We start from the raw sequence: 26,017 nt of genomic DNA, 5'->3' as shown, positions 1-26,017 counted from the left end.
ATGGACATGCTGCTGGCCAAGGCTGGGCCAACTAGAGATGATGGTAATGCCTCTGTTATAATATATTTAGTAAGAATTAAAAATCAAAGGTGGTGGTAGAGGTTTAATTCCAGCTAAAGGAGGTGAGAATGTATGAGAGAAACAACATGGAGACACCAAGGTTAGTGGAGAAGAGAAGGGGGTGCTGCAGGCACTGGAGCTGACATTCCTTTGCAGGTCATGGTGATGACCATGGTGAAGAAGCTGAGCCCCTGCAGCCCATGGCGATGCAGAGATCCAAATGCAGCCCGTGAGGGAGGTGCCCACACAAGAGTGGGTAGATATCCAGAGGAGGCCGTGATGCAGTGGGAGACCTGGTGGAGAGAGGGGGCCCCTGATTCCAAACTGGAGCAGCCTGTCCTTGGAGGACTGCTCCCTATGGAAGAGTGTCCTCCACAGCAGCAGTTTTGGGAGATTTGCTGCTTGTGAGGTTGGAACCACATTGGAGACACTCTCAGAGAACTGCCTCCCATGGGAAGGGACACCACGGTCTCAGAGGGGAATGACTCTGAACCAAGCAGAAGGAAACCTTGTGTGATAAACTGACCAAAACTCCCACTCCCTGCCTCCCTTCACTGTCGGGGGAAGGAGGGAAGTGTTAAGGAGGAAAAAGTTATTTTTAAGGGCTTATTTTATTCTCATTTTCCTGCTCTGATTTTGTTGGTAATAAATTCACTTAATATTTCTAAACTGAGCCTGTTTTGCCCTTAGAGTGTTTTCTTCTGGTCCTTATCTCAACTCATGAACACTTTATTAAATTTTCTCTCCTCTGTCTAGCTACAGCAGGGGAGGGTGAGTGAGTAGCTTTCATGGATGCCTCTTTGGCCAGCGTCAAACCACGACATCTCCACAGTGTTAAATGCTGATGATGATACCCTATGGTTTAGAGATATCCCAGCTGGGTCAGTTGGGCTTGGCTATTCAGGCTGTGCCCCCTCCCTAATCCTTCTGTCCCTGGACTGCTTGCTGTCAGAGCATGAGAAACTGAGAATTCCCTGACTTAGGGTAAGCACTGTCCAACAACAGCTGAAATGTCTGTGTGTTACCAATGCTATCCTCCTCCTAAACCCAAAACATTGCATTGTACCAGCTCTTGGGAAGAAATGAACTCAATCCCAGCCCAAATCTGAACAAATAATGAACATAAATTGAGTTTAGAGTCCAAAAGAAATTCCAAGGGATTGACATTAGTACAGGTCCTTAGGAATAACAAAGCATGCATGCTTTCAAGACAGACACCCGTGATGTTATACAACTTGTCTGAGTGAACACAGGCAAGCAAAACAAACCTGGCTCTATGTTTGTCTGCACAAAGGCTTCCAGAAGCTTGGTGCACAACCCATGCTTCTCATCCATATAGCCCCTTTATCTGTTAATCCTTGGTTTTGTCCTTGGGTTCCACCTGAGATCAGGTGAAAAAGATTATCAGCAACATTGGTAAAAAAATAGTGATATAGTAGCAGCAGTTTGGTTTAAAAAAAAAAGGGCACATATGATTCCTGTTTCTTGCCTGTTTTCTAATTCCTATCACCAAATGTTATGCATTCACAGCACAGAATATTAGTCAAAAAAGTCAGGATAGTAGCTTATGAAGAACCTTATTTCACACATTAGACCTTGTAAGACAATGTGAACCAAATTAGTGATCTTTAGCTTAGAAAGAATGAACAAGACATCCTAGACATCCTAATTACTTCTTGTCTGTTCACAACATCAGTTTTGTCAGCATAGGGATAAAATAGTTACAGAGAATGTGCTTTTGAGCAGTGGCAGTTTGGGTAGTACAGGATACTTCACAGTCATTCCTGAATTTAAAACTCAAGGAATGTAAAGCAAGTAAATGTTTCAATTCTTCAGCCCTTGGGCTTTATGACTGTGAGTGGTGATTTAAAACACATCATGGTATTCATTAGTGAAACTGCTATCAATATGCCTTCTTTTATCAGCCCTTCCATTTTCTACCTTACCTCATTCTGATCAAATTCCAGGCAGAAATTCCAGATCAAATTCTTGGGGAGAAGTTGGTATTGAAAAAAGAAAGCAAGGAGAATCAGAGATCACATGATACTGCAGCACTCCAGATACACATCAGCTACAACCCTCAGCTGCTCCACCGACAGTTTTAGCTGATTTCCAACTGATAGCTAATACTTAGCAGACTCCAATTTCAGCATGCAGAAACCAAGCAGGAGTGTCATGTCGCAGCTGGGAATACTGAAAGTATTTAAATGCTGATATGAAGCTTTAGGTACCAATTCTTCAGAAAAACAGGCTAGCTCTGCTTTTACCAACACAAGTCTTTAATTTGTGTGCCAGTCACACACTACATATGAGATCTCCTGAGCTGTACAGGCATACCATTCACACTTTAGTACTAGCAGTTAATTGACATCAACAGCATAGTTGCCTACTACAGCACAGGCATAGTCAAGGGTACCCCAGAACCTAGATGCTGACCCACTGACCCCATGTGGGTCCCCTGCTCACCATCTGGTTCAGTGTGGTGCTCACGGCAAGCATGCAGCACTTGTACATCGGCCCATGGGCAGGCTTCTGTGTCCCCCTCAAAACCAGTACCCACCTTCTGCCCATGCGACACCCTTGCCCAGACCTGAGGTCTCCTGCTTTCTTGCTGGTCCAGCTTCTTGTTTGCTGGGGAATACTTGTACACACCTGGGATGAAGGAAGACATAGCCAACACCAGGCTAAGACCTCTGTGCATTGCCCTGTCAGCTGGCACCATTGCACCAGCACTCTCAACAGCCCAGACCCTCAAGATTCCAGCCTTGCCAAAAAGCAAAGCCCTGTTTTGATGGAGTTCTCCCAGAGACCCTGCACTTGCTGTGACTGACAGGGTTGTTTTGTTGTCTTTCTGTCACAGGCTAGAATCATAAAATGTGCCAAGTTGAAGGGAATCATAACCATCAAGTCCTAGTCTTCTTGCAGGACTGCCTGTCAGATTTGCACCTCTGTTTTGATTTCTGACTTTCCCACTTTTCCTTAGTACCCCATTTGACAAGATCCTTGATTAGATTATCTTTCCAAAGTGAATGCGGTCATGATCCACACTCTCTTATCAATTAATATGACCAATCAGTCCTGTCTCTCATTACATTCCTCTCTTACTGCCTCTCAGGTGGGTTTGTGCCCTTGTTTACATTGTCCTGTTTTTCCTACTAGTCCCTTCTGCACCTAAAATGTTCTTGACCAGAAATACTTCAAGAAGCAGCAGTAGTCTTTGCTCTCCTTCCTTCCCAACATTTCTACTTTTTCTTGAAATCCAATAAAAATGTTCCTGTTCCTTTCCCTATCTATAAAGCAGCAACTGGACAACCCGGCATTGGAAACAAAATTGATGGATGCTTCTATTTTGATACAGACAAAATAACCCTCCAGTTCCTGAGGTAATGGTCACAAGAGACCAAGCAGACAGCTTTCATTAGCAGTCAGATCTCATGTCTGTCACTGTAAGCTTCCAGCAATGCTCAACTCTCTCACCCACCCAACCCTTGGCTGGATGTGCCTCGGGCTTTAGTTAAGAGGCAATAACGTGGGCTTTGCATGCAGCATATAGCAGTTCACTCCTGTTTAAGAAAAAGCTTCAGCACATTGTTAACTTGTCTAGGTATTACTGAATGTCGTTGCATAGAGAAAGGCTTCAACATGTGTCTTCCCACTGCTGCTGCTGCTTGGGCTTAGCCTTGTGTGGTTTCTGCTGTAGCACAACCAAAAGCAGAGATAAACATTCCACACAATACCGAACACAAGCATAGGGAGATGTGCATCTGTTTTTAAAGTATGATAGTAACCCCCCAGCCAATCTGTAGAAGTTCTTGCTTTGTTCTGCATATTTCTTTTATTTCTGGTTCTTTAGTTCTCTTAAAGGTGTCACTGAATTCCTGGTAAACAGTGGAGTGACAAATGCCTTCTCCATTCAGAACACTTCAAAGGTGGTAGTGTTCTTCGGAGATCCTCCTATTATCATGTTAACAGAAGAGCATCAGGCTTGTTAAGCATCACTGAGGCTTCATAATGAGATAGCACAATGCTTTATATGGGATCAGTTTAAATCCAAGCACTCTTGACTTCACATTTATTGAAGCCCGTCCTATTTTGTACAACACTGAGCATATAGTGTAACTCTGGGAACCACAGCTGTGACTTAGTTAATGATCTCAATAAATCCTACTTAAGCAGAGACAGGAAGAGAATTATGCAAATGACTATTACTGTGCACCATGCACTTGATAACTGAAGACATCCCACAATAAGCCTCAGCACATAAAACCAGTACGTTTTTAACCTAGATATGTGAAAAATATGTACATAAGTGAATGGCTTACAGAATTCCACTTCAGAAAAGTTGCAGTTGCAGAACATTTATTACAAACCTAATATTAAAGGAAGCATACAGAAAGAATACGTACAAAGAGGGACGGTTAAAAACCTAAGATGACAGATTTTTCACATATAGGTGTGACTGAGAAGGAATTCCTTCTCTGAAAATACCTTTCTAAAACATCGTGATAAAAGACTCTGCCACTCACACTTGGCAACTAGATAAGATGTCTTCTATCAGCCTTTTGTAGACCCAGGCATCACCTTTAAGCCGTTGTCGCCGGATACCCACTGCTTCAGGCTTAGTGAGCTGACATACTTCTAACTTAAACTCCATAGTTACTTTACCAAAATCTGACCGTGTTTGACATTTCAGGGTATAACTGTAAAACAGAAGGGAAAACAGAACAATTATTGAACCATTTCATATTTGTTTTGCAATGTTATTTTAAATTAATAGAAGCACTTTAAATAAAATATCCCACTGCTGTTAAGAATATTGTTAAACTGCCCACAAATTAGTGACCTGAGAGCTTTGTGAACACTGTAGTTTCAGGGCACCCTATTTATTATTATGCTCTGGGACCAATACACAGCACCAATGTCCTACCCTGCCACAGGAACCCATTAGCTAAAGCCCCCCATCCTCAGAGCTGGAATGATGTAAAGTTCTCATCTTTTTCCTAGACAAGAATACTCTCCATTGGTTGCAGCTCAGCTGGTGTGAAAATAGGAAAAACTGAATGCAGAGTTTGAATGATTACAATGGGAGCAGGTGCTGCTGTGCAATCCAGCATCCTTCAATACTATGAGTTTAGAAATGCATCAGAGATGGATGTACACTCTGATGTTCTACCAATACCCATCACTGCAATACTCAAGAACTTGAGAAAATGCTTATTGAAAAGTGAGCATAATGGTTATTTCATGCCTTGGGAGCTCAGGAAATAGTCTTTCAGTTTGACCAAAAGTAAGAACCAATCTAACCAATCACTAGCTTAGTGTAGCTAGTAAACAGTACAAATTCAAATATTCCACAAATAGGTGTGTGGGTTCTGCACACCTTTTAAAATGTACTGACCTCTTGCCTAAAGGCTAATGTCTTTTAACTGCCAAGAATGAGTGTTAAAAGGTATCAACACTATTTTCCAAAATTGTCCCATTTGGTCATGTGCCTATACCTGAAAGAACTTTTGGTATTTAAAATTTCCCACGAGACAGGCTGATGTGAATTTTTCCTAAGCGTTACCCTACTACTATTGGTTTATACCTGTTAGTGAAAGAGCTCTGCTAGAACAGACTTAACATAGTTTTGCACTGTGCGGGCAGGTTTTATCGCACACATTACACATTAATTTAGTGCTTTGTACACTTTCTATAAAGATTATTTTACAATATATCAAGAAACGAAGTCAAGAAACTAAGTTTAAATACTTTGCTTCTTAAGGACTGGACTAGCAACCATTAGACAAATACAAATTGAACTCGTCATATTTTGTACTTACCCCTTTTGAACATACTCGACATGCTTCTTTGAAAGAACAATGATTATTTCATTCAACAGTTCGTCTGGATTCAGCAGATGAGTGGTGGTAATGTTACAGTGTGCCTAAAAGTAGTCAGCTTGTTAAAACAAATCAAGGAATAAAAAAATAAAAATCTCTCTCCTAAAACTGAAGACATTGCAAAAAGTTTTCAGTAAGGAAGTTTCAGAACAGCTAAACACGGAGACAAATGTTCCAACATCCCAAAACTATCACCCTGCTCTATGGTCCAGAACTGGGAAATGGCCTAAAGCCGAGACAGAGGGCTTCTGATAATAAGGTACAGGCATAGCACCATGCAACTTTTAATGTATAAAGCAAAGAGGTTACTTAATACCTTTCAATCTACTGTTATAGGGGCTTTTAATCACATCTAGTATTTCATATAACAACCTTGTGCACTACCTCTTGAACAACTAGCAGATGCCCAGAGATACTGGGAGGAAGTGCATGACAATTGTAACATACCAACATGTCCTATCTGATCTCTGAAGTCACAGAAGCAGCCAAGAGAAGGCAAGACTGAAAAAGCTTGAAAAAATAACAGAGGTGAGGATGCAAAGTCAGTAGATGCAAAGTCTTCTTGTGGTCCTTATTAGGATTTAAATGTAGGCAACTCTCTGACATAACTGCTGTAACATTGTCTTGCTGTGCTGTAACCCAGAGTCTCCAGACATGCCTCAGGAATTTTGCATTTACTATAGACGAGAACTGAGGCAGGAGGCGAAAGGCATTTAGAGAAAGAGTATGTAGCTTCCAGTTGGTCAGGTTCCTGGACTATTTGCACAGTCTAGACTCCTGTTTGATTGGCTGGTCAGGTTAGTAGCCCAACATCTTGTCCTAAATGTGCATGAATGACAGACAGCTCTCAGTGTGTAGTAGGTATTCCAGCAGCCAGTCAGCTGAAGGGACACATCACTGGCTTCTACATAACTGCTCAGCCTTGTAAACAACTTGCCCTCTTTCAGTGTAATTATATTTTTCAAATATGTTGCCTAGAGATTCAAGTACAAATAATTTCTTGTATAGCTTCCAAACTACTTAAGTCACATTTGAGTGATGTATACATAATTGGTTGGGAGGGACCTCTGGAGATCATGCAATCCAATCCCCTTGCCAAGGCAGGGTCTCTTAAAGCAGGTTTCATAGGAATGTATCCAGGTGGGCTTGGAATGTCTCCAGAGAGGGACATTCCACAACCACCCTTTGCTTGTTTCACTGCACTGCTACCTTCAATGTAAAGAACTTCTTCCTCATGTTGAGGTTGAACTTAATGGGGTTTATTTTATGGCCACTGCTACTCATCCTATCACTGGGCACCATTGAAGGGAGTCTGGCCCCATCTTTTCACACCCCTTTGAGGTATTTATATGGATTGATGAGATGCCCTCTGTCTTCTCTTCTTTAGACTAAACAAGCTCAGCTCCCAGTCTTTCCTCATAAGAGATGCTCCAATCTCTTAATCATCTTTATGGCTTTCACTGAACCTTCTATAGCAACTCCTTGTCTTTCTTAAACTCTGGAGCCCAGAACTGGACACGGCATTCCACATCTGACCTCACCTGGGCAGTGCAGAGGGGCAGGATTCCCTCCCTGACCTGTTGGCCATACTCCTCCTGATGCACTCCAGGATCCCACTGGCCCTCCTGGCTCCCAGAACATTGTCATCCACCAACACCCCCAGGTCCTTCTCCACAGAGCTGGTGACTTGTAGGTCAGTCCTAATCTGTTCTGATACTTGGGGTTATTCCTCTCCCATGCAGGACCTGTAGTTGCCCTTGTTGAACCTCCTTGGGTTTCTCTCTGCCCAACTTTCCAACCTGTCAAGCTCCACTTGAATGACATCACAGCCTCCAAGTGGATCAGCCAGATCGCTAGCTTCAAGGCTTAGGCAAAGAAGGCATTCAGTAATTCTGCTTTCTCTGTATCTCTCATTACCAGGACACCCATCTGATTCAACAGCAATTTCCCAAATCTTGCTTTTGCTGATGTACTTGCAGAACACCTTCATGTTTTCATTGATATCCTTTGACAGGCTCAATTCTAAGCGGGCCTTAACCTTCCTGGTTGCATTCCTGCATATTCTGACAATGTTCCTCATCTTCCTCAATGGCCTGTCCCTTTTTCCATATCTCATAAATTTGAGGTTTGCTAGAAGCTCTCTGCTCATTCATGCAGATCTCCTGCTCCCAATGCCTAACTTTTTTATCACAGGGATATGCAGGATTTGAGCTTGGAGGAAGGGATATACCGAATATTGACCTCGTCTCTTGGGCTCCCTTCTCTTCTAGGGCCCCATCCCATGGGATTCCTCTAAGTAGATCTTTGAAGAAGTTGAAGTTAACTCTCTAGATTTTTAGGGTTCTAGTCCTGTTACGACTCTGCTTCCACAACACAGATCCTATGTTCCATTATCTCAAGGTCACTGTAATCCTCACATCTTCACTCAGTCCCTCCTGGTTTATTAGGACAAGGTCCAGCAACACCTTGCCTTGTTGGGTCTTCCAACACTTGTGTCAAAAAGTTATCTTCAGTAATCTGCAGGAACTTCCTGGACTGTGACTGCTGTGCTGTGTTGCCCCTCTAACAAATATCAGGGTGGTTGAAACCCCCCATGAGAACCAGGGCCTGCGATCATGAGGCCACCTTCCATCCGTCCATAGAAAGGCTCATCAGTTTCCTCCTCCTGATCAGATAGATTATAGTAAACACTTGCAACTGTGTCTCCTATATTAACCTTTCCCTTAAATTCCCACCTCAACTCATTCACCTGACCCTGGGTACAGCTCAATATGTTACAGCTGGTCTGTCATATAATTATCAACTCCACTACCTCATCACATTGACTTGGCCATCCCTGACAACATTTCAGTCACATGAGCTATCCCACCATTTTCTGTCATTGCATTGAGATCATGGCCCTGTGACCACACATAGATTTCTAGTTCTTCTTTATTCCCCATGCTGTACAGGTTTGTGTCCAGGCATTTCATAGAGGTAATCAAACAACTGGGTTGCACAGAAGGGGTGTAAGAGCAATCACAACAGCCATACACACCCTCAGCATGGTTCGTGGTTTACCCTTTGATCCTCATCCTGAGAGGCAGCCAAGAAACATCTGCCACTGCACTGGTTGTTATGACCTAATCACCAATGTCCTAATCAAGGAGGAAGCAATGGCACAAGCACTGCCATTTTGAATCCCACTGTGGAGTCCTTCAGTCTAAAATCTGTCTCTCCAAATTGGTCAGGGGGCTGACAAAGATTCTCTTGCTGCGGTTTGGCTTGCAGCATCATTTGTTACCCACATGATAAGGTAGTAGCAGGTAGCTCTCCATGCCCTTGAGAAGCTGGGGTACCCTCTTAGCAACACCATCAATCCTAGCACCTGGTAGGCAGCAAACTTCTTGTGAATCAGGCCACCAGATGGGTGTCTCTGTGCCCTTTACCAGAGAGTTGCCCACTGCAAGTATACTCAATGTTTCTTTTTGTGGTAGCCTTGACTGTGGACATCTAAAAACTTAGAAGAATCATGTTTTTTTGGTCTGACTTTGGACTGTGGAAGTTGAATTGGAGCACTGTTTCTGTGGGTCACAAGGGCTCAAGGTGTCTCCTGCTGAGTGGTATCTATTATGGGTGGATCCTTCTGAAGCCACAATTATGTCAATTTCAGCCTCTCAGTTCAGCACAGGCTGAGTTGTTAACTGTGTCTTGTTATTCAACCACCTTTCAGAACAGGCCATCAATCTGCATAGACTTTGTGCCTTCTTTTCAGTAGAAAGAAGTCAGGTTTTAGTGAGGGATCTCTTTACAAATAACATTATTAAAAACTGGCCATTAGGGCTTCTTTAAAACCATGTTGCTTTCTTTGCATTTGGCTTAGATGGGCTATAAGTGGCAATGGCCAAACTCCTCCCTGGATCTGCTGCCTGAACCCAGACTAACAGATAACTGAATGTGATAACTGGGGCACTGTCTTGTTATCAGGGATACTGTAAAAGCACTTTACTGTAGAATTCCGGCAAGAGAGGTCACAGAGGCTTTCACAGAATCGTTTCTGAAGCTACTGGATGTTTTCAATCATAATTACTGTAAGATAATTATTAATGTATTATTATTATTATTATTATTATTATTATTATTATTATTATTATTACTTAATATTATAATAATACTTGCTCTTATGTCAGACCTCTGCAGCAACCATACCTTAAGTTTCCTTGGACAGTCTCTAGTGCATCGTTTCTTCTTGCTTGGTGTAAGCATTGTGATCACTTTATCTAGGCCTCTTTCAAGACTTCCAAATATTTTGGCTTTTCTCTTCTTTTGGCTGCTATCCACATGTGCAAGGTTGAGATCTAATTCCACAGACTGACACCTGTTACATGAACAAACTAGTTATTTTTCACTCAGTGTTAAAAAATTATTTCAAAAATGTCACTACAATATTAGCAGACATGACAGAACAAAGAAAATGAAATCAAGTGCAATGTATTATAGGAGTTTCTATTTGAAAGTCTGTTGGAGTTTAAACCCAGAGATGTATCTAGAAATTGCAGTTTTTTGCAGACCTGAAAAATAGATCATAATGAGTTACATAATTTAAAAACTTTTCTCTGCCTTCATTGTTTTCTAGTGACTGTAAAAAGGGGTTTTAGAAAGGTTTCTACCAAGAGAATAGGAACAGCAGCTTGCTGTTGTAACAGAGCTTCCCAGGCAGCACATGGATTAAGGTAGTCCTGCTCTAAATAAGGAATGTACACAAATAACTGGACACTTACCTTGTTTCAGAAAGAATCTCAGCTGCTGCCAATTCATCTGCATTTGTTGGGTTAGTGGGTTTCATAATCGGGGTGACTGCAGTGATCTGAGTCTCTGAAAGGAAACATCCAAGCCAAACCAGGTATGTCTTTGCATAAAAGGATTTTCTTTTCTTCAGTGACGATTTCTCATGAATAACTTAGCTCTAACATCAGACCCTCTTTTCTATCTCAGATCTATATTTTGGGAATTATAAAATATGTTTTTAATGCTGCCTCTACTCTACAAATTAAAACTGTGACTAATTTTCCCAGGGCTCTACAAATCAAACCTTAAGAGCAACCATTGCAATTCAATACTAGAAATTTGAGGATTAGAATTGCTTTCTTGCTCTGCCACTGGTCCACGAATAAACATGGAGCAATTCACTGCATCAAGTAGCTGTACTCTTCAGTGATCCGTTTCCCTTTTATGAAGGGTCTAAGTTTATACAGTCATGGTTAATACACAATTTACATGCTACACATAGCCTAAAAGGTCAGTGTCTGCAGAGCATGGTTTTTAAAGGTGCTGGAGAAAGCACCAAGTGAAATAGTCAGCAAATAAATTGTCACCATTAAATCCAACTTCAATGTTCAAAGTTTCAGCTTTCTACAGAATTGCACCTGGCTCCAGACAAACAGCCCCAAAATTTCCACTGGATACTTCACTCTTCTATTTCCTGAATCAAAGTTCTTTCGCTTTTCTATTTCCTGATTCCAAGACATTTCAACTGTTGAGGGTTAGTTCTTTCTTTTTTTTTTCCCTCTGTGGAATTTTCCCCATTGTCATGCTAAGATACCTGTTGACTGGGCCCTGGTGACAAGGGGGAGGGGACGGGAGGGAAGAAGCAAGCCCCGCGAGATTCAAACAGCCAGAAGAGGAAGCGGAAGGCTGGGCCTGGGCCCATTTTCCCCCCCGCGGAGTTCGGACGAGAAGGACGATCGCCGCCTGTGTCCCATCCCTGCCATCCCAGCGTCGGGAAACCACTATCGGACCCTGCCCTGCTCTCTTCTCGCTGTGAACTACCACCATCCAGCACTCTGCTGAGCTCCGGGACCGACACCGTGAGCGGAGGGCTCTCTCTCCATCTCTCTCTCCCCCTGGGACAGCACTGCCATCACCCCCAGCCCTCCTGCAGCTCTGCGGGACCCACCCGCCCCCAGCACCGGGAACTGCAGTTCAGGGAAAAGGTGCCTGCAGCCAAAAAACACTGGGACTGAGTTACTGTTCTGTTTGTGGGTAATTTCATAGCTGTTGTTGTTCTTGTTTGTCGTGTTAGATATACTAGTAAAGAGCTGTTATTCCTACCCCCATATCTTTGCCTGAGAGCTCTCTTAATTCCAAAATTATAATAATCGGAAGAATCACTTTTTTTTTTTTCAGTCCAAGGGGAAGCTTCTGCTTTCCTTGGCAAACACCTGTCTTTCAAACCAAGACATCAACACATCAAAGAATTAGCTTTTTTTGCTTTATCCTCAGAAATGTCACTACATGAATGAGCTGGAAATGTTCTACGTTTCCCAGTTTGGATAGTATCTCATTTGTTTCTAGACAGATACAAATGTCAGATATTACAAGTTATCATGCAAAATCTTAAGGCAAACTCATAAACCAGTACTTGTATTGCTCTTCTTTATAAATAATCTCATTAAATAGCAGCATGTTCAAAATCCCTTATTCCTCAAATCAGCCTGCAAAGACTTACAGTTCCTGAACAATGCTCCTTAGCAACTGAAATGAAAGAGTTTCTTATTGCAAGGAGCCTTTGGCGTTTGAAGGGCAGAGTTAGCATTTACAGTATCAACACCAAAACTTTTATGGTAGTCACTGAAGGAAATGGTATTGTACATATGGGATGTATACATGACTAGACAGGCTGATGACTGAAAATTCTGGTAACTCAGAAAAGCTGACATAATTTAGACAGATTTCTGTGGTCTATTGCATAGCTACAAGACCTACATGTTGTTAACAGAAGCATTTTCACTGCTATAGTGGACTGCCCCTGTTAAATTGCTGATATGCAACCATAAGAAATCCAAAAGTTAGATTTCTCTTAGATGTGGCAATAAAAGCAGATTTTACTAAAAGTATGCTTTCATTTTCATTCAAGGTAATCACAAAGCAAAAATAGTTTTGAGGAACCTGCAATCTCAGCCTTCATGGGAAACTGGAACTAGGTGCAAGCTTCAACAAACACAGTGCTTGGCTCTGTGTTAGGGTGTACCAAAAGGGGTTCACACATGATAATTGTGAACAGCAATGACTCCTGTAGGTAACACACAGGTAACATGCCCTGACAGATGGTTAAAACTCTTGCAGCACCCCACCAGATGTACTAGGAGAACATGTGTATTGCATAGTGCAAAAAAATTTAAGTGTTCCAGAAATAGATGCATTGGATGAAAAAATATTGTGCTCATATTTGAGTTTCATTGATTCCCAAGCAACATATATGTTCTAAGCTTTCATTAGTTACATTCAACATACCTTTGAAAGCAGGTGCCCTAAGGGGAATGGCTTGTACCTGTGTCTCAATCTGACTCTTTGCAAAAGGAGTCTTAGGAGCAGGAAGTGCAAAGGGCATTTCATTTCTTAAAGCTGACACTGTCTCAACATTCTCTTTGCTTTTATGCTTCTTCGAGGCCACTTTTCTTGTCACTGGAGTTGACAGTGTGAATTCCATATCCTCCAATTGGGAATCGGGCCTTGAATGCTACAAGAGATGTAATGAAAATGAAAAAAGCCATCCTTTGTTGTATTCTGATCACATTCAGGAACATTACAGACAAGGAAATTCTGAAGCAGGGTAAAAATACCATATAATGCTTGACTATAGAGCAACAGTTTAAAGCTCTTCAATACTTCTGATTTCCTCTATAACTTGCTAATAAGGTTTTCAAGTAATTTGCCACTTCTTTACCAGGTCTTCTAAATTCTTTAGCTTGCACATTTAAGGCTATTCCTCACCAGCTCATCTAAGCACAGCTAGGAATTTCCATTTGGTTTAACTGCAAAATTTTAATTCCTTCATTTTATTTTCTTGTCCAATACAAACAGGCTGCACTTCTTCAGAGACTTGTCCAGCTCTAGCCTAAGTCTGAGACCTTATTTGTTGTGCCTTATTTTTTTCCTGTTGCTTTTAAAATCCTTATTTATCCGTTTTCTTGATGATCAAAGCTCAAGTTTTAGTCCAATTACCTACAGCTGGAGGAAGGCACAATGTATGTTCAGCTACATACTTAAAACACCTCTATTCCATTTGTAACTTCATTAGGCTAGGGTCTACCAAACATTTACATATCCAGTAATTTTTATGTACAATGAAAATAAGATCTTTTGGATTAAGAATACCATATCAAATGCCTGCTTTGTTCCATGAGTATTTATACTAAATTCTTCTAACTGAGATTCTTCAAACAGTGAAGCTTTATCTGTAAATTCCATGAATACAAATGCCCATGGCACTTCACTGCAGTCTGGCAGATCTTTGCACATCACAGGTTTTTCAGAATGAAAATAAATATTCAGTTGAGATTCCACTGCACAAATAAAAGCAAGACTTCATCAGAAAAAGACTGCAATTAAAGTCTAAATCTAATTTGTTTCTAAGTTCCTAATAGTGGAAGTTCCCATGATGGTGCCCTAAATTTTAGGCAAGAAATAGAAATTACCTTAGATATACAAAACTCCAATAGAATCCCAATCATCAGGAAAACATTTCCTTTACTCAAGGTAAATAGCTTCCTCTCTTGGATTATGTTCTCAAGTGAAACAGATGAGAAAGGGATTACTCTGATTTGATCACCAGCTCCCATAGCGCCTATGTCATCTCAGAGAACACCGCCCAAGTGATATAACATGAGGTATCAAAAGATTTTCTGTACCAAATGCAACCCTCAAGACAGAAAAAGCCAGACAAACATAGAGTGCAGCTAGTCATCACAGAACAAGATCTGGAATCACCCAAGCCAGAAAACAGGGGATTTGAGCCCATTAACAAGGAGTGATTCTGTGTGGCACATGATGTATCAAATCCTCCCAGATGGCTATTCCTGTAAAGACAATCCATAGAAGCAGCCTAGCTTGCTAAATCATGTTAATGAGAAGACTAAACTCTTTAATGTCCAAGACTTTGGCTGACTGTGTACTTCACAGAATATTCCAAGTTGGAAGGGCTCCTCAATGATCACCAAGTCCAACTCTTAAGTGAATGGGCCATATGAGGATCAAAACTACCTCGGTGTTATTAGCACCATGCTTGAACCAGCTGGGCTAAACTCAGGCTCCTGCTCTCTTCCTGATGTTTAGAGCACCAGGAAGAGCTTTGTCAGTGCAGAGCAGGATTTTAAGCAAGATGCTGTCCTGCTGAACTCAAGTTTACCTCAAGGCCTGTCAACATGGTACTGGCAGGCTCTGTCAGACATGAAAACCTTAAACGAACACGCTTGCCACGAGCCTTCTTGGAAAGAAGCAAGAGGTATGTTGCTGACATGTGGTCATATTTCCACTGTGGGGTCAGAGAGAAAGAAAGAAAGAAAGAAAAAAAAAGTATTTTAATCTCCTCTTTGGAAACATTGTAAGTACAAGTCAAGCTCAGCCTTCTGAGTATTTCTATGTCTCTACAAGTTTTTCTACCTGATACGCAACCTTAATTATACATTAAGAGTAATTTCAGACCTCAAGTGATTTGCATTGCATGCCTGAGATCAAGAAATAGGCACTTCATTGGTTGTTCTTTGCAAGGTAGTTTGTAGTTCATGCAGTAGCATGGAAATGCTGGAGTAAGGAGCTATATATTGAAGTGAATGCAAGCACAGTAATTTGATTTATACTTTACCCAGAGTATAAACTTTTTGGAAGTAACTCCTGCCCATTCTTTCACAAGTGCCAACTTTTTGCATGATTTTCAGCAGCTCTGAGTACGTGAGGAACACAGACACCACTTTTGACAGGTTTGCAGCATAGTGCAGTTATTTCGAATAACTTACAAGGGATTAGAAGTCTTCCAGCAGAGGACTATGCAAATGTAACAATCTTATTTGGAAGAACTTTTCCCTCTGTAGACAGGTTATTCTGAGTATTTGCTATAACTAAAGAACAAGGAGAATTAACTACACAAATCTGTTTTAAGTATCACACACATTTTACCACAGCAGGAGTGTGTTTTTTTTTTTTTACCACAAAACAATAAGATTTAGGAAACATGAAGATCACAATTAAAGGAGAAAAAAGAAATCAACAGATATGAACTTCTGAACCAGTAGCTTGCAGTTACAGTAGAGTTCTAGCTAGAGTTCTGCAAGGGGTCCTTAAATCTGAAACGCATGTAGAATGTTGTACTTTGGAATATATAAGTACTGGTCTGATAATACAGTACATTTATTTACTCTATTACAGTATTTAATTACAGTAAAATACTGACATAAACTCCTTACCTCTGTTATTAACTGCAATATAGTCTCCCTGCTCTGCTCATGAAACACAGAAAGCTCTCTTACACAGTCCTCATCAAGATGACCCAGCTGCAAGAACACAGTGGATATTGAAATGTGAAATTTCCCATTTGCCCCATAATGTGTATCTCACAGTGACACTATTGTGAAACCCAGTGGGCTGAGTCAATAGTCAATGATGATTTTAGACCTTGTATTTCAAATGTTTAGCATCACAGCTAAACATTGTAGGAACAGACTGAAAAAGTCACACAACTTCAACTTCACAGCCTGGATCCTCACAGGTGAGAGCTAATAAATTCAAATAAGCCAACCAAAAGCAGGTAAGATTTTTACTAGAATGGAAGCTATGCTTTCCTCTGCTTATAAACATCCAAAACTACACACCATGCCCAGGTCTATCAAAGCCAGCTTGCAGGCAGGGTGTGATCATCGTCAAACTGTTCTTTACCTAGGGTAACAGTGGCATCTAGTGGCTATGGGAGGCATTGGCTCTCAACATGCAGGAACTTCTCAGCATTTTCTCCTGACAGCCAGATTATTTTGCCTTTTTCCTCTCCATACTGCCTTCATCTCTCACACAACTAAAACAAGTGACAGAGAGACAGGATGAACAATCTTTCAATGAAATTTGAATTTTTATTTGTATTTTCGTTGAGGAAAACATACAAGATAAACCATAACCACATCTTGCAGGCCCTTCAGAATATTTATGTTTTGCACATTAAACAGAGTAATGATTAAGCAGCCTAGAGAAGGAGCCAGTCATTCATATGTGGAAGTACTTCACTTTTTGTTGAGAATTCAGTTATTCTGCAGATTCAGCTGCAGAATATGATGAAAACATATCTGAAATTTCTCCTCAAGACAAGTCAAGAGCAAGTAATAAGTAATAAAAGAATCAGGAAAGAAAACACAACAATCTCAAAGTTCATGGTGTAACAAAAAATTTCACACCACGCACTATGAGGATGGTAGTAAGCCAGCAACTATTATGTGAAATGCTTTAGTATCTATCTGAACAGATTACTTACTGGGTATTTACTTTGCCACTGAACAGCATCAGAAAAACCTTGCATGAGCCAAGGGTGACTTAACAGGTGTTGGACTGTAATCCGTTTCTTTGGATTGACCTGGTGGGCCATAAAAATCAAAGTGATACTCAAATTGTGGAGAAAAAGCAAAGAAAAAAATTGATCATCTACACAGAAGGTTAAGGTGGTTAGGGACAAAACCATAAAACAATACCATTTCAGAGCTCCACCAAAAAGAAGCTCAGACTCAAAGATCTTAGGTGTAAGGAGCAAGTATAGAACGTACACTTCAAATAGGTCTCTCAGGGATATGCAGCATGGGGCTAGATTCCTTAAGTGTAGCATTTATTTAGGCTACAAAACAGCTCATTTTTATAGCACATAAGAACAACCCAACACATGCTGCTTGAAGACTTTGTTAAATCACGTATTTTCATAATCAAACATTTTTCCCAAAGTATTTTTGGCTGAACGCAATGGTAATCTTTTCTTCATAAATTTGTAAGAATTAAACTTCTTTTTAAACAAAGAATGTTTTTAAAATATTACATTGATGTAATGTTTTGGACAAATTCAACAGTATGTTACACATCTATTAAACAGAAACAATAACTTTACCTGAAGCATTTGGTCAAGGAGCAGTGTACTGCTAGGAGAGAGCCAGTTTGGAGTACTGTATTTTCCTCTCTGCAAAAAAGAAGAGGATTTAGAATTAACACTGAACTTCAAAAGGAACTACTAAATTGCTTGGACAATGACATCTGCACCTTGTTAAAAAACAGAAGAGCATGAAGATGTGAACTTAGTTTAAAGAATGACTTGCATAACTGTGAAGGCAGTACTAAAAACTTCACGCAGTACCATTAGTAAGGAAAATGTCATGTTTGAATTACCAGCTGCAGTTTTATCCACTCTTCTTGTGTGACACTTCCATCTCTGCCCACTTTTGAAGCTAACCTGCTTCTTTCTCCGTTGCCTTGGTTCATCATATCAAGTCAGTACTTGAAGTTCAGGTCAGTACTTCTAGTTCTAGAATGACTGATATTAGCACTTCGCAATGTGAAGATTCCATGAAATTACTACTTTTCAGACACTAAAAGTACACCATCCTCAGTATTAGGATATTCTTTTTTGAACAGGTTACATCCAGTGCTAAACTTTCAATCTCATACTGTAGACAGGAGATAGGTTACAGATCTAGTGAGATTTTTTTCAAATACAATTATTTAATGTTGTTTTTTAAAAATTTTTGATTAGAAGAAAATTTAAACAACTCCCAGAAGTGAGGTGTAAAAGTAGATAGAAATCAAACCAAATTTGCCACTGAGAATAATTTATTTCTGAATGAATATTGAGACAAAAATAAAAATCAGTAAAAAGTCATTGTCAAGTAACATAACTATCACTTTGTAAGGGCAGTTTTCTTTCTACAGACAAAAGCCTTAATAATTAAACAGTTGGTATTACATGCAGCTGCATTTCTAAGCACAGTACGCATTACGTTGACATCACCTATCAAAGACTTTCAATTACATCTTTACAGTTACTAAGTTATTTAGGAATAGTTCTGTAGGCTATTTTACAACACAGCTTTACTATGAAACTAAATAACACATGTAATCTATATTTTGTTCTTAGTATTTCACTACAGAACAAAGAGAAATTCTCATCTATTGTACTGTGGACAATACTGGATGGTAAATAGGTTGTGATATTTGCCAGGTGCATAAGATCATACCATAAGTAATTTTTTTTACAGTAGTTACCCCAGAGCTTAATTTTTCCAGTCCAAAAGTCAAGCCACTGATACACAAATGAAGAGATGTGGAACATTCCATGGAATTAACACTGCATATGATTTTAATTAGAGTCAAGCAGCAGATTTGACATAGAGCAACAGGTTTGAGATGAGATTACAATAAATTTCTGGATTTAAAATGTGTGAAACTAAATTCCACAATAGTGGGTGTTCTCATTTTAAATGATTTTCAATTCACAACCATATAAAATTAAAACAAATTCAGAGTGGAAATAGCAAGTATGCATCTTAACACCTGCAACATGATTAGTTTTTGACTGCTCCCAGGCTAAGCTTTAAAACCTCATTTGTTGTTTCAGCTCACTTCAACACATTCCACTGGCAGATACTGCATCACTCCAAACTCAGTTCATAGTTGTTGTCCATGCTGGACAATGGTAACTACACAGAATCATGTTTTATATTCTTAATTATGGTCTCCATTTCACATCTGAGTTTTCTACTCAGTGACTGCCTTAGGCAGATGGACCATTTACCAGGTTCTGCATCCTGGCGTAATGAGCACCAAAAAGGGTTTTGTCATCCTATGACAGCATGCTTACAAGCGTAATGCTCTCAATGTCTGCCTTCTGGGTAGACAACACAGTTGACACCACAAGCACAGAGGAAAAAGCAGCTCAAGTCTAGTGACAACCCAGCTGTTTCCACTTCATAGCAATTTCACTGGGAACTTTAAGTGCTTGCTAGCATTATTTGGACAACACCCCTAACCATATGGTTTAGTTTAAGTAGTCTTGCAAATAGCAGGGATTTGGACTTGATGATCCATTTTGCTCTCTTCCAACTCAAAACATTCTATATCTATATGAGTTGGGAAGTCATGTAATTTTAATGGCATCTTGTCTGAACATTTTACACACCTTTACACAAACACTTTGTAAATAGTCTTTGCTCATTTTTTTCCTTTTTAAAAATTATTTAAAGTTCTCTCTGACAACTAAAACTAAGCTTCCTAGAGATCTCCTGTCAAGGTACTCAAGTGTACTCCAATTCCAGATTAAAAATCCACAGTCTTTGATGAAATAATCAGGTGCTTTATAGAGCTCAGACTGTTACACACCCTGAAAACATTCCTGTGCAAACCAGTGTCAGCTGTTCCCTGCCAAAGTAGCCCTTGAATACTCTCAAGGAGGGTTTTTTGGTGTTTTTTCAGCCATAACACTCTTGGTGAGAGAAGGAGGTAGACAAATCCAAAGCCATTACTCTACACTGCTGTTCATCATCCCACTCAGAGCAAGCTTTATCAACACAGATTTTTATGGCAGCTCTGAAGCGGCTGGAAGAGGTGCATGTGATGAGCTGATGAGGAACATCAGCTGTTTAGCCACATCAGGAGGAGTTTACAGGGAAAGTACCAATGACTTAATGATACTGTTTACTATTTATTCAACTCTTTTTGGAGGAGGAAAGTATAACAGCAGATGCAGAATCCAGCCTAGATATGAGAATGGCTGACATTCAAGAAGAGTATTTTTAGTAATTTTTAGGGAGAAGACAGATAAACTCAGGTACAGAACTCCCACCCACTAGCAAGAAAAAGCTTTTCCTGAAACTCACTTTTCTACTGTACCATAGGATCAAGGTAGAGTACTGCACAGGGTGAGGGAAAACAGAAACAATCCACAAAATACTGATCAAAAAAGAAGCAAAGTGTAGCAAAATTCAGCAGATAAGCCTTTTTTTCTCAAACCAGAAAGCAAAAATCTCCCATAATGTTTCATGATTCCTGTTCCTCATGTATTCTAGTATCATCAATACCTACCATGATCTTCCTGTAGACAGCCATGACATTATCATCATCAAAGGGGAGAAAGCCACACAGCAGAGCATACAGCAGTACTCCCATACTCCAAATATCTGCCTAAAAAATAAAAGTGAGAGTTCACAAACCTCATCTGTCTAAAATGGTTTTGAGAGTGATCACATTGTCTCCTTGTGACAAAGCCCATATGCAACCTGTGGAAAGTAGGTTCCTTAATGCTGGAAAGAACAATTATAATCTAAGTGAAAGCACACAATTTTCAATTCACTGAAACTAGAGCACTAGTAAAACCACTACCCTTTTCCTTAGGTTATCAAATTGCAGCATTACTTTCAACTTACAAGGATTTCACTTACAAAAAGGAAATCAAATTCATCTGAAGGCATTTTGTACTCAAAAGTATTAGTGATTATTACAACTGTTGGTACAGTTACAATCAGCTTTAAAGCTCCACTGTTTCTTCTCTGTATAGGCGTGACAAGGTCTACATACCTCATACTGCAACTCCCACTGCAATCATAGTGATACAGGAGGTTTGAAAAGCACTGACTTTGTGGAAAACAAAAAATAAATAATAAAAAGAAAAAGCAAGGCTTAGAGGCCAGGGACAGTGGTACAAAGGAGGTAAAGGACAAAAGACGGACTCTGTCCAAAAGCACAGAGAGTTAGGAAGTTTGAGGAGATTGAAACTGCAGCATTTTGAATGGGTTGTCAAGGGTATGTAGCCGACCCCAATGCTTTGTACATAGATTCAAAGCTGGAAAAATGCTGGTTTGCTCTCTTTAATCTTACTACACTGCACAGTACAAAGAACAAGTTTTCATACAAGATTTAAAAGGCAAAGTATACAAGATACTGAGACTGGACAGAAATTTGTAACAAGACTTGGATAATTAACAGAGCAAATTGCTGCTTAGAATAATGCGTAAAGGGCAGTTATTTTTTGTAGAGCAACACCTGGGGACAGTGAAGGATTAGTCAGAGATGAAGAAGCCATGTGCAGAATCTGTGGTCAGGAGCTAATTCAGGCTGTGACTGCTCTCAGTCTCAGAGCTTCTGAGAGCCACTGAGGCAACATGACATTGAAGAAAGACACAAAAGGAGTATATCTCACCACCTTCAAATACATGATGCACAGGGAAAAAACCCACCCTAACCCACAACTTATCACCTACCTCTGAGCCAATGTATGCTTTGCCCTGAATCAGCTCTGGTGCTGCATAAGCTGGGCTTCCACAGCAGGTGTTCAGATGGTAATCAAGGCCACCCTAGAACAAGACAAAAGTGATGACAAAGAAGCATTGGCTCTAACACAAATGGTATCTTCTAGCAGCAACATATTAGAGGCCTCAGAGGCTTCATTTTCCAATGTGGTGTATATACAGTCACCTAAAATTTAATTTTGGTATAATATATGCCTTCACCAGGCAAAAACTGTCCAAGAACAGGAGAATCCTATAAATGTTCAGGTCCCAAGATGCTCCCTCACATGTTACTCCAGCAGCCTTTTCTGCAGCTCCTCCTGTGATAGGAATACTTCCCTTTGTGACCAGAAAGAAAACAGATGAGACTTGGGAATCAGTAATCCAAGAGCTACTTGGCATGGGGTTGGTTGGATATTTATATCAATGTTAAGACAATAACTTCCTAAAGAGCACTAAAATGCTTCCATATTAAAAATGCATTATTCCTTAGCCTGGGCATTTTTCTAAGTAGATCACAGTGAGATGACATTTTACCACCAAGATGGTGGTCTAATAATCCCGACTTAGTGCAAGGTGCTTTAACTTGACTCAGCTAAAACAACCAGAGGAGTTTGGATCAGTGAAATCTTCCCATTAAATTCCTTTTCCCAGCACCTATTTCATATGTGAAGATGACAAACAGAGCAGCCATGTAGAAACTTTTCAACCTGTTAAACACCTCAGTAAAACCATGCAGATCCAGAGGCTTTGTAAAGGCAAGGGGAAGCTATTTGAGTTGATCCACAATCTCCAAAAATAGACAAATCCTATAAAAATGACACATGCCATTGAATATTATTGGGGGCAAATGGACACCAGCATAACCTTTACAGTACAAGCCTTTGTGGGAGTAGATACTCTACACACAAGGTAATCTGTGCTTTATATTGTGATGAAAAATGAAGTGTAAGATGAGAAAAACTGATATGCTGCCCAGAGAATGTAAAACTGTCTCACACTGTTAAGGCCCTACCAAGCAATTAGCAGTGGGACAACTACACCATCAGTTCAAATTCAGGGCAAGGCTCTGCAGTGCACCCTGAAGTCACACCTGCAATTTTTATGTGTGCACTGTAGCTGAATAAGCTCTGCTATGAGAGCAACTGACACCCTTACCTTTGGCTTTGCACAAAGTCCAAAGTCTATCAACTTCAGATTATGTTCCTCATCAATCAGCAAATTTTCCTAGTAAAAGAGAAAGTGGTAATGAATTCTTACATAATGCCAGGTTTCCAAGAAACCACATTTTCTGTTACCCTGTTTCTTCTTGCCATTACCAGCCATAATTTATCTAAAGCTCTTCTCTGGAGATTTTGGCCTGTTGCTATATATCCTATATTCCAGATAGGAAATACAAGCTCCTATCTGCTCAGAAAGGCCTAGAGGACTGCCAGACAGAAAACAAAAACTCTAAGTCAGCAGCCGGCCCTGGCAGAAGAGGCAGCCAGTGATATCCCAGATGGTGTGAAAAGAAGCAGAGCTGGCAAAGTGGGAGAAACCACTTGCTTGTTCACCACAGTGTGAACAGCACATTCAATTTCTGCCCATCATCTAGCACAGGAAGGACACCAAGCTGAGGTAAGCTCTGTGGAAGGACACCAGCCTGTCCAGGGTGCTGGAGCACTTTTTCCATGAAGAGAGGCTGAAGGTGAGATGGTCTTTCAGCCTGCAGCTTCAGTGGAGACCTCATGGCAGCCTTTTAATTCCTACAAAGGGGGCATAGAGACAGCACCAGGCTCTCCACAGAGGCATATGCTTGGGATGATTACAGTCAACAAGCATCAGGAGATATTCAAACTGGTACTAATGAAAAGCCTTTCTCATAAAAACAGGAAGTAAAGACCTTAACAGGTTTTCCAGCAACATTATGGTGCCTCACCCTAGGGAGAGGTCCAAGATGTGACTGGATGAAAAAGTTTGGTCAGACTGTTTTAAACAGGAGATAAAAACAGAAGTCACTAAAATTCCCTTCCCAACCAAGTTATCTCACAATCCTTTGAATCCATCAGGTCTCTAGCTACAATCCAAATCCTTCCAAGAGAGACACAGAAGGCTTTGCTCAGAGAGTTCTTTGGAGACAAGGATTTCATAAGCAGTCTAGTGAAATGCTTGTACCCTAAGATTTTGGTTTTCTCAGTTACCAGTGTCTCTGAACACACAAACCTCTAACCCCTTCTAGGAGAAATGGTCTCAAGGGTTCCATTTCCAAAACCCATGCTTAATTCTTGTGGTGACAGCAAAGCCACAGGATCAGTCTTGTGTTACATCCTTCCCCCTGCCCAGTCCTCACTAGTTTACATTTTGGGAGTCACATTTTCCTCTGATTATCAGAACAGAACAGTTTGCACAATAGAGAAGAACCGTAACAACTCTCCCTGGGTACAATATGGAATAAAGGGGATAGCAAAAATGCCTAATCAACAGTCAAAATCAAATCTGTGTCTGCTCCACTCTCAACTGAAGTGCACTATTCTGTTTCTCTTCCAGAGGAAGCGTATTCCTCAGATACAACTACATCCAGCTCCGTTGAGGAACAAAGCAGTAAGTGGAAATAATGCTTTCAGCAATGTTAATTAAAGAGCTCTAAGCACAGCAGAAGAGACAAGACAACTCACACCAGCTCCATTAAGAGAAATAGAAGTGGGTCTTCATTATTATTTGTGCAAATCTACTGTTCAGACTTACTGGTTTGAGATCCCTGTGGGCATATCCCTGACTGTGCACATAAGCAATTGCTGAAACAATCTGCCGAAAAAATATGCGAGCTTCCTCCTCAGAAAGGTGGTCTTTAGAAATTATGTAATCAAACAGCTCTCCTCCAGGACAGTACTGCATGAAAGCAGAAAAAAAAGTACATTTGGGATACAGTAATGAAATGCAAACGTGAACAGGGCACTGGACAGCAAGAAGGCACTCTTTTCTTCCCTCTGCTTAATCCCAGCAGCACCCAGGCATGTCCCAGGCCAGTGTGCAACAGATCCAACAAGCCCAAGAGCCCAACTCTTGCCCAATGCTTGCCACAGCCATATTACACTACCAGCACATGTGACAGAAACTGCCCAAAATGTGACAAGTTGGTGGCACTTTTCGGGTCCCACATATCCTGCTGGTGCCGGTTTTTGGAGTGGGAGATGGAAATTAAAGTAAATTTTCTTACTGCAAACACTGAAAAGCAGCTTTTCCAATGAGACAGAACACACAGCCAGCTTCATTTTCAAACTACAGCACCTTGGGCACACTCATCATTGAGATGATCTTCTAAGAAATGTCTCATTTGAACTCTGCTGCCACCTAATGCTATGGCTAAACCCAGAGATCTTTGCAATAGTAGAACCACATTCCTTACCTCTAAAACCATGAATATTTTCTTGGGTGTCTCAATCACATGATACAACCGGCAAATGTGCTGGTGACTCAAGTCCTTCATAGCATCAATTTCTAATTTAACACGAGGCAAGTCATCCTAAAAGATCACAACAGCAAGGTATGAAATTGCCAAGTAGTTTGACAGCCTGTACATCACAGCAAATCTGCATATGAGAACTGCTCAGACTCAAACCAGCACCAGCTCTGTCACTTGCTCACCTGCCCTCCTCACACACTGGTCAGTAAAACCCAAAGGGGCAGATGTACAATGCTACTATTTTCATCAGCACTCCACCTGACTTACAATACTATACTTAGTTATTAATATCTAAAGCTGTAACTGCCTCAGTTTTACACAGAGAACGTTGCCCTCTCCACTTGAGAGTACAGGATTTGTGGTGCCATTAACATTCTTTGAAGTCTACAGCATCTACCACTAACCCACAGCAATAGGTCACACCCTGAGACCTCCACAGGAACAACACATTACCAGCTCTGAAGTATCTTTTGGATTACCTGTAAAGCAAGCTTGTCCATGATTTTTATTGCAACTTTTTCACCAGTGAGACGATGTCGTGCAAGTTTTACCTTTGCAAACCCACCTGGAATTTG

General features: G+C 40.6%; 1 protein-coding gene across 1 annotated transcript; it reads right to left on the bottom strand.

The window, feature by feature from the left end:
- Positions 1–4,582: 4,582 nt before the first annotated feature.
- MELK (maternal embryonic leucine zipper kinase) lies at positions 4,583–25,502 on the bottom strand. The gene is made up of 15 exons (XM_062513303.1): positions 25,386–25,502; positions 24,725–24,868; positions 23,156–23,224; positions 21,971–22,063; positions 20,796–20,894; positions 17,833–17,901; positions 17,215–17,313; positions 16,163–16,249; positions 15,132–15,234; positions 14,091–14,266; positions 13,215–13,440; positions 10,703–10,796; positions 10,131–10,299; positions 5,883–5,986; positions 4,583–4,760 (listed from the first exon to the last, which is right to left on the bottom strand). Exons 1-15 carry the CDS (start codon positions 25,464–25,466, stop codon positions 4,583–4,585), a joined length of 1,791 nt encoding a protein of 596 aa, XP_062369287.1. The 5' UTR covers positions 25,467–25,502.
- Between the last annotated feature and the right edge of the window lie 515 nt (positions 25,503–26,017).

The sequence above is a fragment of the Cinclus cinclus genome, chromosome Z (genome assembly GCF_963662255.1).
Source record: "Cinclus cinclus chromosome Z, bCinCin1.1, whole genome shotgun sequence".
NCBI classification, from domain to species: Eukaryota; Metazoa; Chordata; class Aves; order Passeriformes; family Cinclidae; genus Cinclus; species Cinclus cinclus.
Note: the sequence above shows the minus strand (reverse complement) of the source record. Positions and strands in the feature narration are given on the sequence as shown.

Excerpts from the sequence above, each read along its gene's own strand:
- MELK (XM_062513303.1), bottom strand. The coding sequence starts at position 25,466 with ATGAAGGACTTGAGTCACCAGCACATTTGCCGGTTGTATCATGTGATT. Across the intron at positions 23,225-24,724 it reads CCCACAGGGATCTCAAACCA|GAAAATTTGCTGATTGATGA; the intron begins GTAAGTCTGAAC and ends CTCTTTTACTAG. Across the intron at positions 15,235-16,162 it reads TATTGCAGTTAATAACAGAG|TGGAAATATGACCACATGTC; the intron begins GTAAGGAGTTTA and ends CTGACCCCACAG.